Below are 16,662 nucleotides of genomic sequence, written 5' to 3'. Positions count from 1 at the left end.
CTTTTTATGATGTATGTTTAGTTTGCATGAGCAAATACAAAAAATCACTGCTCTTATTTTTTTTTTTGGCCTGTCCAGTATACCGAGAGAAGTAGAACTATATATCAGTAATCATGGATGTTTTTGGGTTGACTAGGTGGCTTGTGGGGCTTGGTAATGGGCTATAAAGTCTTCCATTGGAAGGTCATTGGTTCAAATTGAGCCCATATCATACAGTCTGAAAACTGAAAAGGAGTACTTGTGGCACCTTAGAGACTAACCAATTTATTTGAGCATAAGCTTTCGTGAGCTACAGCTCACTTCATCGGATGCATACTGTGGAAAATACAGATGTTTTTATACACACAAACCATGAAAAAATGGGTGTTTATCACTACAAAAGGTTTTCTCTCCCCCCACCCTACTCTCCATAAGCTATTACCAGCAGGAGAGTAGGGTGGGGGGAGAGAAAACCTTTTGTAGTGATAAACACCCATTTTTTCATGGTTTGTGTGTATAAAAACATCTTCTGTATTTTCCACAGTATGCATCCGATGAAGTGAGCTGTAGCTCACGAAAGCTTATGCTCAAATAAATTGGTTAGTCTCTAAGGTGCCACAAGTCCTCCTTTTCTTTTTGCGAATACAGACTAACACGGCTGTTACTCTGAAACCAGTCTGAAAACTATTACCACTATTCACGAGACTCAGTCCCTGACACAGGAGCATACAACCTAAATACACAGACAACCCAAATCAGACATCAACAGATGGCTTGGCCACCACGGTCAAGAGCTGATGCAGGAAGTGGTATCCACATTCTTTTTCTCCTTCCTTTTCGTCTTGGGAGGTGGGTTGGCAAATTATCTCCTCTCCCTTGTGTGGTCAGCCAAGCATGAAGAGGACAGACTGCAGACCTACTGGCTACATGCAGGCTGCCTTGTCAGACCTAGTGGAAAACACCACTTTTGCTCCCATTTACACAGGTGATTGACAGCTAGCAAGTGGCTATTTAGCCAAGAAAGGAATGCTGCTTTGAGGCACCTCGCAACTCATCTGTGGCCTGATTTTCAAATGTGCTGTGGTCGCTCAGTTACCACTAACTTCAGAGTTATTGGTCCTCAGCACACCGGAAAATCAGGGCACTGGCATTTAGTACTTCTCCCACCCAATCTGGAGGGAACATGCAAGGGGGGATGGCAGGATGACAAAATGAGCACGGCCTGCCTGGCTGTCTGAAGTAGAGCTGCCAAATGGTACCATGGGCCACCAAATAACTGCATGCCCCTAAGAGCAGTTCTGATAATATGTTTCAGCATGTGTAGTAAGCAGTCTGTTGCCAATCCATCCAAAATGATAGCATATCATTTGATGCTATTTCAGCCAAGTAGAACGGAAAAAAATTGAAAAGCATAATATAGACTATTGCTAGGTGTCCAGTTTTTGACTGGAAAGTCTGGTTTTCAGAGGACCTATACAGTCTCCGGTCAGAAGTATTGACTGGATACCAAAAGTCTGGTTGCCACAGTTTCGTTGTCAAACCAGCCCATGGCCCCTTTAACCCAAGAGTGCTGGGCCCAGAGCCAGGGAGGGGCAGAACTGGAGGCTGCTAGTCCTGGCCAGGCTGAGGAGGGACACTTCATCTTCCCCTGCAAGGGCTGCTCCCGGCGCCAGATCAGGCCCATCTCTGGGAACCTCTCTCAGTTGCAGGAAGCTCCCGCGCCCCAATTTCCTGCTCCCATCAGTCCCTGCAAACTCTTTGCCTCAGAGCCACTGCTGGACGGAGAAGGAGAGACGCAGTCCCCTTCAACCTCCCTCTTCTCTTTATGGTGAGTTCAGCCTTTGGACGGGGGGGGCTTTGTTTTGTAGTGTCCAGTTTTGAGAAATTGGAAAGTTGGCAACCCTAAATATAGTAAATATATATTATTTAAATTAAATTTTAGAAATCAAAGGCTATTTGTTCTTTACCAACAAAACAGTAAACCATCTGTTGCTAAATTATGGTTTCTTATATGGTGTGGGATAAATATATAATTTTCTCATGAGTCTAATATTCAGCATAAACCACAGGTGGACTTTATGTAACCTATATTCTCTTTAAAGCATGCCACAAAAATCACAGTAGTTTCAAACAGAAGAAATCACTTGATGGCAGATTTCCAACAGGATGTAACCACCAGCAATGGAAATCTGTGCGTGCAACTTTTTGGGGGCCAAAAAGATATTTTCACAGGACTACGTCCAACCAAATGTATACTGTAGACCCAAGTCTTGATTAAGACTGCATGTGGTTTCCACAAGAGATACATTCTTGTTCTCAGAACCAAAAAAATAGTTCTCATTTTTTGTCAAACTTAGCACTCTATCTGCCAGAAAGAGAAAAGAAAAAGAATCAGAAAAAGCACAGTTGAAAGGGCAATGACACTGCAAGTGCCAATAAATTATAGAAACCATTGAGTCTGGAAGCGATTCAACCATGAAAGTGAGAAAGGAGCAAGCAAACTAACTGTATATCTAAACCAGGGACAAACTGCACCTCTGATAAATCAAGAATTTACTAGATGTTCCACAGCAACAGTGCTTGAAATTAATGTTAGCCTTGAGACTACACTCCTGAGTTTCTTCTCATTTCCCAGGCTGACCCTGGTGACCAGACTTAGATGTTTAACCTCACTCCTATAACTTATGCAGAGGGAACTGGCAGCATATTCTTGGACAGCTGGCTTGTACTACATCAGCTAATGTAGCTGCCTCCAGGCACACCATCACTTCTTGTATGCTACTTGGCGTAAACCATAAAATCCTGAGTATACATAGGATAACAGCATGTTACCAACATATAGCTAAGTACATAACTAGAATATAAAGTGGCTGTGTGTTTGTAAATAATGGTTAGTATGTACTAGTCTTTCATAGTGCTCCCAAAAATGTGTTGCAAATGGGTACTTGAGGGGTCAGTCTAAAGGTTTATAGGAGTGTGCAACTTTCTTTCCATTTAGCAAATAACAAAGATAGGATGCAGCATTCTTCACACAATGCATTATGACATTTTCATTCAGCAAAATTCTTTTAGCAACATTTCCAATGTTTAAGGGTTAAACAAAAAATGTGGCTTTTTCAAACCCAATTTCCTTTACCTGCCCCTTCATTTGAACTCCTGTCTAGTGAAAACACCCTGAAAAATAAATGATTCTTCCCACATCAATTCTATAGGGGCTAATGATGGCTAGAAATGCAGCTCAACCCAATCTGTGGCTACCATTCTGCCACAAAGCAGCGGAAACAGCAATTGTGTATGTTCTGTATATGCAGAATGTATCAGAGAAATATGTGCTACGAAGCTCACTGGAGCAATCAAGGATAAAGGCTGGACTCAGCAGACATGGCAGCATTTCAGCCATTAATAAATTAACATGGAAGACCACGGACAGTATTTTTCCTGCAGTTGTTCTCAGGCCACACTCAAGGGCAGATTTTTGCATACTGGCAGTCATGATGCACCTAGTCAAAGCAGAAGACTAATGCCTTTCATGCAATGGAACATCATATTGTGCTTGTAGCAATGATGTCTGAAAATAGCTGTTAAGCATGATCCTGACATATTAAGAATAAATATGACTGACAATTGTTGGAAAACACAGCAGTAGCCAGCTCAGTTTGGTTCTCTGGTATGGACCACGCTTTGTTAATTTGCCCAGGTTAACTGAAACCAAGTTCAATGTCAAGACAATTACCCTACTGATGGACTGAATATTGTTTCCAATCATTGTTCTAGCACAACTGGACAATTGGTGATTGTGGAAGCAAACTATGTTGCATCCATCTTCTAAAACAGTTTTAAATATGGTTACAAACTCTAGGAATATAGCCTCATCAGAGAACCTGGTTAAAGTGCAGTTACAAACATCGCTCCAATTCATAGTGGAGATGGGACCCTAACCAGCAACCATAGAATTCACTCTTTGCCAGAGAACTGTACCCCAGAATCTCACTTTTACTGTTTCATTGCTGATCATTTTAGCAGAAACATCCAGCAAATGTGTTTAATCCACTACCCAAAATTGCTTCCTGCACCTCCCAATGTGTGGAATTTAATATCAAAATAAATAACACAGAGCACTGTGCTGATTGTCTCATTTTCACAATTAATTGAAAATTTCATTTTTTTAAAATTTAATAATTTTTTAATTTTATTTTAAATTTTAACACCAGACTGCTCCAGAATCCAGTTACCGAGCTATAGAGTTAAAGTCCAGCTTGCTACTGCATAAATGTGGCCTTATCTGTGCCATGTAATCAGACTAAAGCTAAATATGGTTCTATTAGTAATGTAGAAAGGCCCTAAAAGAAAGGGAACTGAAAGTACTTCTCCTACCTGTCATTGTATTGCACCTCTGCTCCATTTTTAGCCCAGCTAATGGTGGGCTTTGGGTTCCCAACAGCCTCACAGTGAAGCAGCACACTTAGGGTCCCGCTGGCTAAGACGACCGTCTGTCCCAAGTGAGTGACAACTTCAGAGGCTGAGAGCTGCTGAGCTGCAGAAATCTTCCTGAGGATTGCAGGCTTTCGATGGGGCCTGCGTGAGCCATTCCCCAGCTCCACTGAAGTTGGCAGATGTGCTTCGGCAGACGACGTTCTCAAGGAACTGGTGAATCCAGACACCTGTTTGCGGAAAGGGAACTCTGCCATAGCTGAACCAATTCTTCTCCCCTGGACTTTGAAAACAGATTCTTGATTTTCCAAATGGCTCTTGAAGATGTCATCAGCTAGCTGCACAACAAGCTGCTTGCTGTAGACATCCTTAAGTTCCTCAGGCTGCTGAGACAAATTCCTTATGATGTCATCCAAGCGTTTCTGCTCCGTGACCATGGTAAATGGAAGGCTGTACTCCTGACTCTGCTCCTCCTCTGAAGAGGCATTTCTCTCTGTTGACTCCTGAGCCTCCCAGGATTCCAGGTTTTCCACAGGCCAGCCTCTCTGCTCCAGAAGTCTTGAGACAATGTCATCATACTGGCTGCTAGGATCAGCCAAATGCCCTCGTTTCTCAGCCTTGCTCCTGTTGAAGAGAATCCCATTCTGATGCTTCTCCTGAGTGTGCAAGGCTTCATTCAAACTGGACTTCCGTGTACCTTCTTCCTCTCTAATCCCAGCTGGTTGGTTGATGATGATTTTATTGTTGCCTCCAATTAGTTTAATCACAAAATGTTCCCGGGCTGGCCCTGCTATGCAGGTGTATGTGCCAGCATCCGAAGGCTTTAAACGGTGGATCTTTATGTACCCGTACGGTGCAATGGTAATGTGAACTGAGCTGAGGAGTCGCTTGTTGTCCTTCTCCCAGGTGATCATTGATTTACGGAACCTTCTCACCGGACATCGGAGGACAACAGAAGTTTTGGGCAGTAGGTAGGCATAGCCACCCACAATAAAGTGTAGCTTCTTCTGCTTCTTTGTCTGGATGTAAACATTCTTCAGGGCCATAATATGGGGGCTTTGCTTTTGAGCCGGCCTGTTGTGCCCTGAAATGTAACTAATAATATTAGGATGTGGGTACTGTTAAACAAAACAAGCCACTTATTTTGGCACTGGCAGTAATTTCAACTATTACATTTTATGGGAGTAATTGGTTACCAGCTGCTGAACATCAAGCTACCACCATCAAAATGCAAGAAATAACAAGGTGCCATTTAGCAACACAAATGTCATCCTGCTGAGGTTAAATGTAGAAGCCGTAGTGCCAGGGATTGGACTGAGAAGGGAACTCTGTGAGAAAACAGAGTCCCTGTTGGGTGAGTATTTAAATGAAGAATGTGGGTTAATAGACACGGAAAGAGGACAAAAGGGAAGGAGAGTTCCTCTTGTTAAATATTTACCATTCAGGCCCTGCAAGGCACCACAACTTTGTAGCTCATAGCTCTGAGAAGGAGTGAAAGTGTTACGACCTCAGGGATTCATATTAAACAGAACAAATCTGTTTAGAGTAGGTTTAAAACCCCAGGGTGCATAATATTATACTTAATTAGTTATGTGGGTCCCTCCAGCTTCCAGATCTCTCTGCCAGACAAAGGAAAAACATGCCTCCATGGGAAGCACAGCATAAAGCAGCAAAGGTATATTATTAGCAGAGACGGATTGAATCTGGACATTTGGTTCTGGGTTTGGCTCTGGATTTCAAAGCTTCTGTTTCTCTTCCCCTCTCCATCCAAAGTTTATGAGGTTTTGGATCTGGGATTCTGGTTCAGCTCATTGTGGAGCTAGGGACAGATTTGCTTTTAAATCTCCCTGCACCAGACTATCCTGCTTCATCCGAAGGCAGGGCATACAGGAGTGCTGCCTACTGTCGTCCCAAAGGGTCTCCACCAATGGGAAGCAGCTTTAATTTCTGCTGTAAGGTCCCATAGGAGCCCAGCTGGCACAGGCTGCTGAGGGGATGTGCTAAATGAGCATGTCCTCAAACCACCATGACTACACACCCTTCCCAGCCAGTGCTGCCCACTTCATTGGTGGTTCTTACTCTTTATGGGCCCCTGGCAGAGAGGACATTGTAGCTGCCAGGAGGGTACTGTGCCTCTAATCCCTAATTGTGAAAGTTAGATCTGGGTTTCGGTCTGGATCACTCCTCACCAAAATGGAAGAGGTTCCCGTTCAGGGGGTTTGTTTCAGACCCACCTCTAATAATCACCATTAGAGCTCCCATTCCTTACTTTGTCTTGTTGCTAGGTTCACAGCTAACACTGGCAAAGCATCAGCTGCTCAGCTCTCTTTATAAACCATGGGAGAAAGCCCCAAATAAGAAAATACAGGACCCAGTTGTCATTCAAGGTGCTGAGCACCTTTGACTCTCAGTGAGGTAGTTGAGAGCGGAGGGCTCCCAGCACCTTGCGGTGCACTTAGCAATCTTAGTACCAGATACTTAGTGGTGGAGCTCCTGCCCTCTCTCTACAAACACGCCAAAGTTTCTTGTGCACTCACTTGTGCAAGCAGTTAGTGCACAGGACCTGACTAAAGAAGAGAGAGGCAAAGGTGGGCACATTGAGGAATTGATGATGACAGAACCTCCAGTTTTCAGCATCTTCCTGCAAATGGCATTTCGAGTCTGGGTGCCCTCTCCACAGCTCACTGAACACTAGAAACAAAACGAGAAACAGAATGTGAAGCATTAGGTTTGACATATATCCCCCTGCCCAGATATACTATGTAGTCAAACACAATGTACATCTATGTTATAGCCAACAAACCTATATATGGGGTCCTGTGGAAAAAGCAATACAGGACAATGTAATTAAAAACTTTATCATAATGGATATGCACAAGCAGGATGAATTAAGGTAGCATGGGTAACCATAATTCTGGCATTTCCTAACTTTTGAACATTTGACTTTACAACTTCAACATTCTTTTAATGTAGATTTTTTTCTATGTAATTTCCTATTTTTTTAAACAAACTGAAAAAACTAAAGTAGTATTATGTGGAACTATACTGACTCCCCAGTTTGGGTCTTCAGAAGGGTTGGATCCATCACACAGGCTTCTGCCTCTTGAGACAATGTAGTAACTGATAGCAGTAGTAGGTTGTCATCCTCTGTGTAGACCCTGCACTAGCAGGGGGATGAGACACACACTTGCCAGTGGGTTTCATAGCTATTTGCTGAAAGCAGAGGAACGTAGAGACTCAGCCACTCTTGAGATCAACTCCAGATTTTGGAGGGGAGTGTCCTATGGTTATTCAAGCAATTGAAAACTGGGTCTTATACTGGGAATTGTCAGGCAACCTTAACTATAGTAGTGATGTGAGTGAGCTGCTCTTGTGAAGGCTGAGTGGGTGTTTCCATGATATATAAAATCCCACTGTCCATGTTTCTTTCTTTGTCCTCTTCAAATAAGCTTGATTTTGGTACTACATGTACCTTAAGATCTAGCTTTTAAACCACACCTCTGTAGAAGGGGAAGTGTGGAGCCATGCTCCACCAGGAGGAGTGTCAAAGGCACAATCTCTCCCAGCACCGCTCCTTCTGCCAGGGGGTTGAGCAATTTGATGCATTCATTGGAACAGAGCAGATTGCTCCCCTTGGTGCATTAGCTCAGCTCTGAGTGGAAAGAGGGCAGGGCCATAACCCTTCTTCTTTCCTGCTTTCTCTTCAGCAAACACCTCTCTGGAAAGGGGAGCAGAAGCAAGCAGTTACTGTGCTACTAAAGAGTAGGCAGCACAGCTATTGCTAATTGCGTGTGGCTGTTTTGCTAGTTTGCATCAAGGTACTTGCACACAGCCATACAAGGGCAACACACAATCTAGCCCTACCTTGTCAAATTTGATGCAACCTGGCAAAAATTCTTCAGACTGCATTAAACCTTTGATTTTCTGTTTTACTGTTGTAGAACTATTAAAAATTAACCTGGGAGACTAATGATGCAATGATCAGATGCAAAAGAGATGCCTGTGTGCAGTTGTCCTCAAATTATGGTCTGTGCATTATGGTCCGTGAAGCACTTGCTGGTGGTCCACTGATATGATGTTCATGCTATGAAAAAGTTTGAGAGCCCTAGCTCAGAAGGCGTGACCCAATCCTGGACCTGGTACACAGTTTCTTGGGAGCTGCCATACCAAGTATTTTTCCACTGTGTGTGTGTGTGGCTGGCAGTCTATGTTACAGAAGTGGGCATGAGAGACACAATGAGAGGAGGGAAAAGAGCTGAGAGTGATCAGAGAAAAAGAACAAACCAAATGAAAGGCTACTTAGAGCAGAAAAAAAAATCAATTTTAAAAAGTGCCAGCATAAGAAACATGAGTTGTATGGATTTTAATGTAAATAATGTACAGTAAAAATGTTAAAGCTGCACTCCTTGGGATGGAGGATAGGTTGAGGGGTAGGAATAGAATTACCCTCTTTGCTGCCAGAATGGGTGTGTGTCCTGGCAGCAGATTTCATTAGAAAATCCATTTATTTGACTGGAATGTCAAGACAGATCGCCACACGTGGGGTGGAAGTGGAACAGCTCCCTTCCCCAGCATGACTGGTGCCTCCTTCATGATGAAGTTATTAATCATCTCCTTGTGTGAAGGAGAAAGGGAGAATTTAAAGGGAGAAGAGTTTACAAATATCCTTTCATTAAAGGACCAGAATCTGTTCTCAGGTATGCTGGTTTAAATGTAAAGTAATTCCTCTGAAGTCAAAGGGCCAAGTTCTGCTCTCAACTTGCAAACCATGCAGCCCCTTGACTTCAGTTGGGCCGCAAGAGTGTAAATGAGAGCAGAATTTGGTAAAAGGAGAGCAGGGGGAACGTATCAGGGTGTACTATCCCTTAAAGGGCAGGGACAGCCCAGTACTCCTGTCACTTGACCTTGGCCTCTCTGAGGCCAGGTATTCTGGGGGTTGTGGACTCATTAGGGAGCATGTGACTGGGAGCAAGGCTTGCTGAGAAGAGGGAAAGCAGGATAAAAGATGGGTTGTTCCTCAGTAAGAGGAAAGACTAGGGATTTGTCAGGACCTGGGGTAGTGCTCTGCTCTAAAGGAGCTGTAGAAGTAGCCCATGGAGGAGCTTGGGAGAAGGGCCTGGGAGGAGGGAATGCTGGGGAGGCACAAGCAAGTTCAGTGGAGTAAAAGTCTGCTTGTGACACTGAGGGGGTGAGGTTCAGAGGTGCAGGAAAAGCAGGAGAAAGCACTAGTCTGGGATGACAGAAGAGGTGTAGGACTGCGGCCAGGCATGTGAACCTTTTCTCATTTAGTGGCCCAGGCTGGTGCTTCGACAGAGAATCAGAAGAAGGTCCCCTCACTTCTCTGCATCCAGGGAAAATGCCAAGGTAGGCTCTATTGGCATCAGCCTGCATCCACAGAGGGAACCCTAACAAGGGGAGGAAGCCTGGGGGAGGGTAAACCACTCTTTGCAACCATCAACAGAAGTGAAGGCAGTGGCCCAGGAAAGCTCAGGTTATTGTTTTGTGTTTGGATTCTTGCTTACCCCAGAAGGGAAGGTCTTTAGAGTTTGGCTGAAGGACTGCTTCACATCAGTGGAGCCAGTCTCCAGAGAGGGGCCACGGAGTGAGTGGTCATACTGGATGCCAGTAAGATAAGAACCCCACCACAGGGATATAGCTGGGTAAAACTGACTCCTCTTTTTGCAGTCTGAACATAGGACTCCCATTGTTATAAATAGTTTCTGCTTCATCAGACCCTCTAGTGCTGAGGATTTGCCTTTTTCATTTCTCTTGTCTCAAGAACTTTTACCTGATATTAGTAACTCAAAAAAGACACTAGGAGATGGCCCCTCTGGACAATGAGGTTTATTTCCAGTATTGGACACCCCACTTATACAGATACAACATAACCACATACCTGTGTCCAGTCAGAAAGAAGCCATTCACTGGGACAGTCTTTGTTTTTGCAGGCTTGTTGGGAAACTGGCCTCGGAGTGGAGCAGAAGGTTTCTGGAAGCTCCAAAAAACTTCCATCTGCCATGCGCTGCTTACAGAGCACATCTCGCTTCTGAGTGCCTGCTCCACAGGTCTGTGAACACTGGGGGAGATCGAGAGAAGCTGAGGGAGTGGGAGTCATCCATTCTGACCTTAAATTCTGACTTGTGGCCATTTCCCAGTAAAGAGCAAAGAAACAAACAGCACAATGGAAACTGCCTGCTGGTCTTTCAGCTCACTCTGAAACCATTCATTAATCAACAAACCCAAACTTAGCTCCCCACCTTAAAGTCCTGAATTTGAAATACATACTGCATTGTGGGATTTCTCAGATTTTTAATTCGTGGGAAAGCTGCACATGGCCTCTGATCTGCAGCTACACTAAACAATTGGTTTATAAGGTTAGTATAATAAACCCATTAAGCAACCACATAGCCCTTTATATTTATGATTGTCAGTGACAACAGTGTGTGCTGTTTCCAAAAGGGAAGGAGGAAGGTTTATTTGACTCGATGTAGATCTGGGAGATTAATTTCTAGGGATTCCAGCTACCCGCTCTCCGAATATAAATAACCTCCTCCATATCCAATTCCACCCAAGGAGGGTAGGAACTTTAGAACAAGCATATTTAAGAGCTTTCTTTGACCCTCTTCTATAAACATGGCAGCTCAGCCCTACTTCCTGATGCACTTGTCATTTGGCTAGAAATACGCTCATTTTCTCCTGTACGATCCAACTAACACAGTTCCAGGTCTGTCTCATCCTATCAGAGGAGAAAAGAAAACCTGAACTAATCTTCTGAAATCAATGGGAGCTGCTTATAAACTGCAGCAGGGGAATGGGACCTGAGAAGTAGAGCATGAAGTAGAAAAATGTCAACAAACATATTCAAGTAGTTAAAAAATGAATGCTCTATAAAACATTGTAGACATCCTGGGGGTCGGTCTCTCTTTCTCACACACAGACATGCTTAAGTCCAGGCCTCATGTTACTAGAATGTAATTAGTCTTGAAAGACAAAGTGGGAAGTGTAGCCATTAGAATTGTGTAAAAAGATTTGCATTCAATTTTGTTTTGCTCTCTGAGAACTGAAGCCTTGTGGTCAAGAACAGAGAACAGGTAAAGTTTATTATTATTGTTATTGTTAGAAGTAATAGTATTGCAGTATTACCGAAGTATTCCAGTCGGAGATCAGAGCCTCATTGTGCTACATACTGTACAAAACACCTAACAATAAGATGCTTCTTGCTCCAAAGAACTGACAGTCTAATGTCCGGGAATCACCCCTCCTTTCAAACCCCTTGAATTTATTGAGAGGAGAGGGAGAAAACAGAATTTTTCTACCAATTCTTTTTTCTCCGGCCAGTCAGGTAATCTTGTTCTGTGAAAATTAATTAGCTACTCTATATCAGCCTCGGTATTTCAAAACACTGGAAAGAATGCAGAGATGGCAACAGATTCCCTCTCTGTCCTGACGACTCTATCTAATGCAAGGCTAGACTAAAACACGGGCACTATTATCTCCCAGAATCATGTTATTACTTCAGACTTTTCTTTTAATGGAAGATTCTAGCCCTCATGGCTTGCCCCTTGCATCTCCATGGTGTGCGTTAACTCTTTCTACTGCTCTGGGACCCTTCATCAACACCGCTCCAGCAGAGGACTTTGTGAGTGTGGCAGGAGGAGAAAAGCCTAGAGGCTAGGCCCATTCACTTACGCAGGCACACTGGGTAAGTCCTGGGGGGCCACCGTGCTGCTAATCCTTCTTCCCCAGGGAGTGGTGCACAAACTGTGGAGAACAGAGAGGTGTGGAGAAAGAAGGTGGGGCAATGCCTCTGTGCCCCATCTTTGCCAGTTCATGGAGCTGGCTGAAAGTTCTGAGGGATGGTGCTGCGTATGCAGTTCTCCCTGCCCACTGGGGCATTCGGGAAGATACTGCACCTCCTAAGGACACCTCAACCCTCCGCCCAAGTTCCTCCTGCAGCAATGCAGAGCTGCATTGCCCCCTACACAGTCTAGCCTTCAAGCATGGTTTTTACTGTATAAAATGACTTGCTTCTATGGTTCCGTAGCAAGGCAGAGCAGCTGCGATGGGAGCCTAGAGCAGGCATTTTCCTGCCAGCAGCTCTGCAGGATCCAGCTGGCTCCTAAAGCCTGCCACTTCTTAAATTTAAAAAGACATTTTAAAAGAAGGAGAAAAGTAGCTTGGAAAAGTCTGAGGAGGGCAGTGGTTTTCCAGTGCTGATCTAGGTCAGGCAATTGTCCCAGAGTAACCTTAGTGACAGGACAGCACTAAGCACCCACAGAGAGGGACAGGCCTGAGACTTTGGCCTTTATTCAGTAATAAAACCAAAAGAGATTAAGATTTATTAATGTGACATCTCCCACTTGATCCCTGTAGAGCAGATATTTACTAGGGCTTGTAAAAAACGAATACTTATATCCACTTTCCTTCAGAAACGCACTACTGAAAACAAGATAAACATCCTAATGGCTCGATCCTAGGGACACAGCATTTTTAAAATAAATATAGTCTTGAATTTATAAGGATGTATTTTTAATCATTCGGAATCTTACAGGCGTTGATGATTATCGGGACTTTATTTGCCAAGGACATTGGGGCTTTTAAACGCATCTAATTCAGACCATCTTCCTTTAACAAACAAATAGCCTCAGAGAAGAAAATATCATTCCTGAACCGTTGTAGGTTAAAACTTTTGTTGTTTAAAAATTACCAGGAGGGACTGCTATGAAAAGCAGAACCATAGACATTACATGGGCAAAATTCACAACTAGTCAGGAGGCAAGCACAAGGGCCTGTGTGGCACCTTAAGGGCTGATGTGGGACCTTAGGGCTTGTCCACACTAACAATTAGCCTGTGGCAAGATGGGGTGTGAATCTACCCTGCACTAGCCTGCCATGCTGTAGCTGTGGTGGACCCTGCTGACGCATGTTAACAGTTCGTTAATGCGCTTTGATCCAGTTCTGTTCCAAAGAGGATTTCGAACTGCTAATGTGCATAAGCAAGGTCCACATGGACAGCTAGATCATGGCAGGCTAGTGCAGGGTAGATTCACAACCCAGCTTGCCACAAACTAAGTGTTAAAGTAGACAAGCGCTAAGTGATTCATCAACTTTGCATGGGCCCTGCACAGTAGTAGATTTCACCCTATGTAAATTCTACTTTAGATAAAATGCTTATAGGGAAATTGCAGCCTATCTTGCTGTGGGAAAGGTGTGTGCTCCGATAGGGGCTTGCTTCACCTCTGCTGGAAATGAACCCTCCCCTGCAACCTGCGAGGGGGATTCGCCCTGAGTCAGGGCAGGCCGTGTTTGAACTCTTCATAGAAAGTTCTGCAGCTTTAAACTGTGGCCAGACCTTCACATGAGTCCGCCAGTGGAGGTTCCCTGGGAGATAAGCTGAAACAGCACATACCCCACCTGTCAGGCCAGATCCTGTACCCCATATCGTGAGGGAGGCACTGGCCAGTTGTGGCTTCCCCAAAGGAGAAGTAGCTGCCGACACCTGGAGCCATCACCATCTAACTCTGGGTGTCCTTTCTACCATTGTATGCTCTGTTCCGGAAGCCAACCAGTGCACTGTACACTCCACAACAGTGAAGAGTAAGAGAACTCACAGCGAGGGACATCAGAGGAAACTCTTACTCTTACAAAAAGGCCCTAGAGTGCAGATAGGGCCTCAGTTTTAAAGCCTGCTTCCAAAAACCAGCCTCCTCAATGTCCTAATGTAGATAGGACTGCAGCATACTGATATTCTGATAGTTCTCAACTACATTAGAGCAGTTTGTACTCTGCAAGAACTTGTTATATGTTTTTGTGTAGGCACAGGCAACTTTAAATCTGGCATTTCCTAACTTTTGGGGCACTTGACTTTGCCACCCTAGCATTCTTTTAATGTAGTTTTTTGGATGTAGTTTATAGTTACAGTATGTATGTCCAGGGTGTTGGATAGACACATTTAAAAATATGTGTGTAATATATATATACACACACACACACACACACACACACCCCTTCATATTTTAAATGTGTAGATAACGTTGAGTCTTTTTCAAGAGAAAGGAAGGACTCATGCTGTGTGGTTTTAGCAAAAGAGCACACTAAATCAGAGACTTGTTGCCAAGATGGCTGCATAAGCCCGGAGCTCCCTCATGTATTACTGCCGTACGAGTTTAATAGCACCACTAGGTGAATATATTAACATGTCATCTAACTCAACTGGCTTTTAAAAAAGTGGCATACATTACAGCTGGAGCCAGGCATAGCATGGGAAAGTACTGGGTAAAACTCCCACTCATTTCCTATTGGGCAAAATTAACCCACATACAGAGGGCCAGCAAAAGGCAGATGTATCACTTAAATCCTACCCAAACCATATTTTGAACATTTTGAACATATTTTGAGGTAAGTGGTGCATTGGCCTTTTTTCTGGCCTCTCTGTTGGGGAGTGAATTTCACAGTCAGTCCTGACCCGCAAGACCTCTTGTTGTGCAGGATTACACCTAACTCAAGTACTCTCAGTTATGTCAAGAAGCTCAGAGTTTTCTTTTGCATCTAGATGGCAACAAATTCATTTCAGTAGTGATCTAAAACAGATCTTCCAATTGCCTTCCAAAAACACTGACCCAAAATATCACACAATTTAGAAGTAGCTTTTTAGACAGAAGGCAACTCGGCACCCAACTACCACTGAAAGTCACTAAGACTGAATGGCCGTTTGTGACTTTGAAAAATCTCACCCTTAATCATTAGGGGACAGATCTCTCCACAACTAAAGTATTTCTTTCATTTTCAAGGAGTGCCCACAAACTTGTTCTCGTCATTCTCTCCTCCCACATCTGGTCTCAATACAATCTCTGTATAGCTCGACTCCTATGGACCCCGAAAGCCGTATGATGGCAGCGAAGAATTGAATGGTGGTGGCACCTCTTTTCATTCCTCGTGACTCTGATTTATGATCTTTTGGATCTGAAGCGGATTCAGAGGCAGTAATAGTCAATATCTATTTGTGAAAATTGTAATTAAAAATTAATAAAAATCACTTTAGTGAAAAAAAATTCTCTGTCTCTTTGTTTTTATATTGACCTTGTTTAAGATGAGATAACAAGATACCACTGTCCTGGGATCTTCAAGACAGACATCTATGTTTCATTTTTTAAATGAACTTACCATGCTGCCCTGTGTGATAAATTAATCTTCTTGCCTACACTGAACGACTATGTATCACTGACTAAACTAGATCAGTCTGTTTCATGAGCATCAGATGGGATACAATGGATTAGGGGCACCCTCTTACCTGTTGCCATTGTGTAGGGTACCAGGATGGTGGGCAGTCAAAGCGATTGCAGGCTTGCACTAAGGTGGGCTTGGGTTTATGACACAGCTCATCTGCCGAAATCACCGTCTCATTCGTCTCTCTTGAGAGGAGGTGAGAGCAGAAGACATCTCGAGTCTGCAGACCAACTCCACAGGTGAGACTGCAGGAGCTCCATTTCCCAATCTCCCACCTGAGAAGGGGCAGAAAGAGGAAGCCTTGAGCGTACAATGAAAACAGCATCATCTACTTCCTATCCCAATGATAGCTGGACTGGAGAAGCTATGAGTGAATGGAAACCGCTGAAGCTTCACTTTCAGATTAGTTTGGGTTCTTTTGCCCTTCCTCCCCCGCAGCATCCTCATGTCTGAATTAAAAAGCTAAACAGAATCACTGATTGGTTATTGTTGTTTTGTATTGTAAATTCAAGTCAAATGCTCTCAGCAGCCTGCTGTCCCGTGAAAACATTTCTGCCTCACAAAAAAAGGGTTATTGCTGGCTGGAGCACTTGAGGCTAAAGAGCCTCAAGATAGAACATGCTAAAACAGATTGGCTCTTTTGTGGAAGGGCAGGGAGGAATAATCTAGCAACAATTTCATCAGTGTAAATGCTGCTGGCGCATTGGGGAGGAATCTCTGACAGGAGATTAGGTTGTAGGATTCCTAATGACTTGCTGTTGTGGGTGGGAAATGCCATTGCCTTCATGAATGGCAGCAGGATGGCACCATTAGTGTTCCGAGTCACTGGCTGGATGCCGACAGCTACAAATGTCGCCTCTGTATCAATAGAGGGACTGTAGGTGCCAGTATAAACCTGGGCTGAATTTAGCCCTTAAAAATACCCTTACGTTCATCACAATAAACACAAAACTTTCTTGCAGCTGGGTCCCGCCCCATCCCCACAGGTTAATTTAGGGAACTGACTGTTGAACACATTTACTAACA

General features: G+C 43.9%; 1 protein-coding gene across 2 annotated transcripts in view; it reads right to left on the bottom strand.

The window, feature by feature from the left end:
• Window positions 1-16,662, bottom strand: part of ADAMTSL1 (ADAMTS like 1) — a 268,453-nt gene that overhangs the window by 69,487 nt on the left and 182,304 nt on the right. For both annotated transcript variants that reach the window (XM_073345470.1, XM_073345471.1), the window contains exons 16-19: window positions 15,701-15,911; window positions 10,307-10,486; window positions 6,948-7,101; window positions 4,354-5,494 (exon numbers count right to left, since the gene is read on the bottom strand). In XM_073345470.1, coding sequence (XP_073201571.1) covers window positions 4,354-5,494; window positions 6,948-7,101; window positions 10,307-10,486; window positions 15,701-15,911 — 1,686 coding nt within the window. The remainder of the gene's footprint in view (window positions 1-4,353; window positions 5,495-6,947; window positions 7,102-10,306; window positions 10,487-15,700; window positions 15,912-16,662) is intronic.

The sequence above is a fragment of the Lepidochelys kempii genome, chromosome 5, assembly GCF_965140265.1.
Source record: "Lepidochelys kempii isolate rLepKem1 chromosome 5, rLepKem1.hap2, whole genome shotgun sequence".
NCBI lineage: Eukaryota > Metazoa > Chordata > Testudines > Cheloniidae > Lepidochelys > Lepidochelys kempii.
Note: the sequence above shows the minus strand (reverse complement) of the source record. Positions and strands in the feature narration are given on the sequence as shown.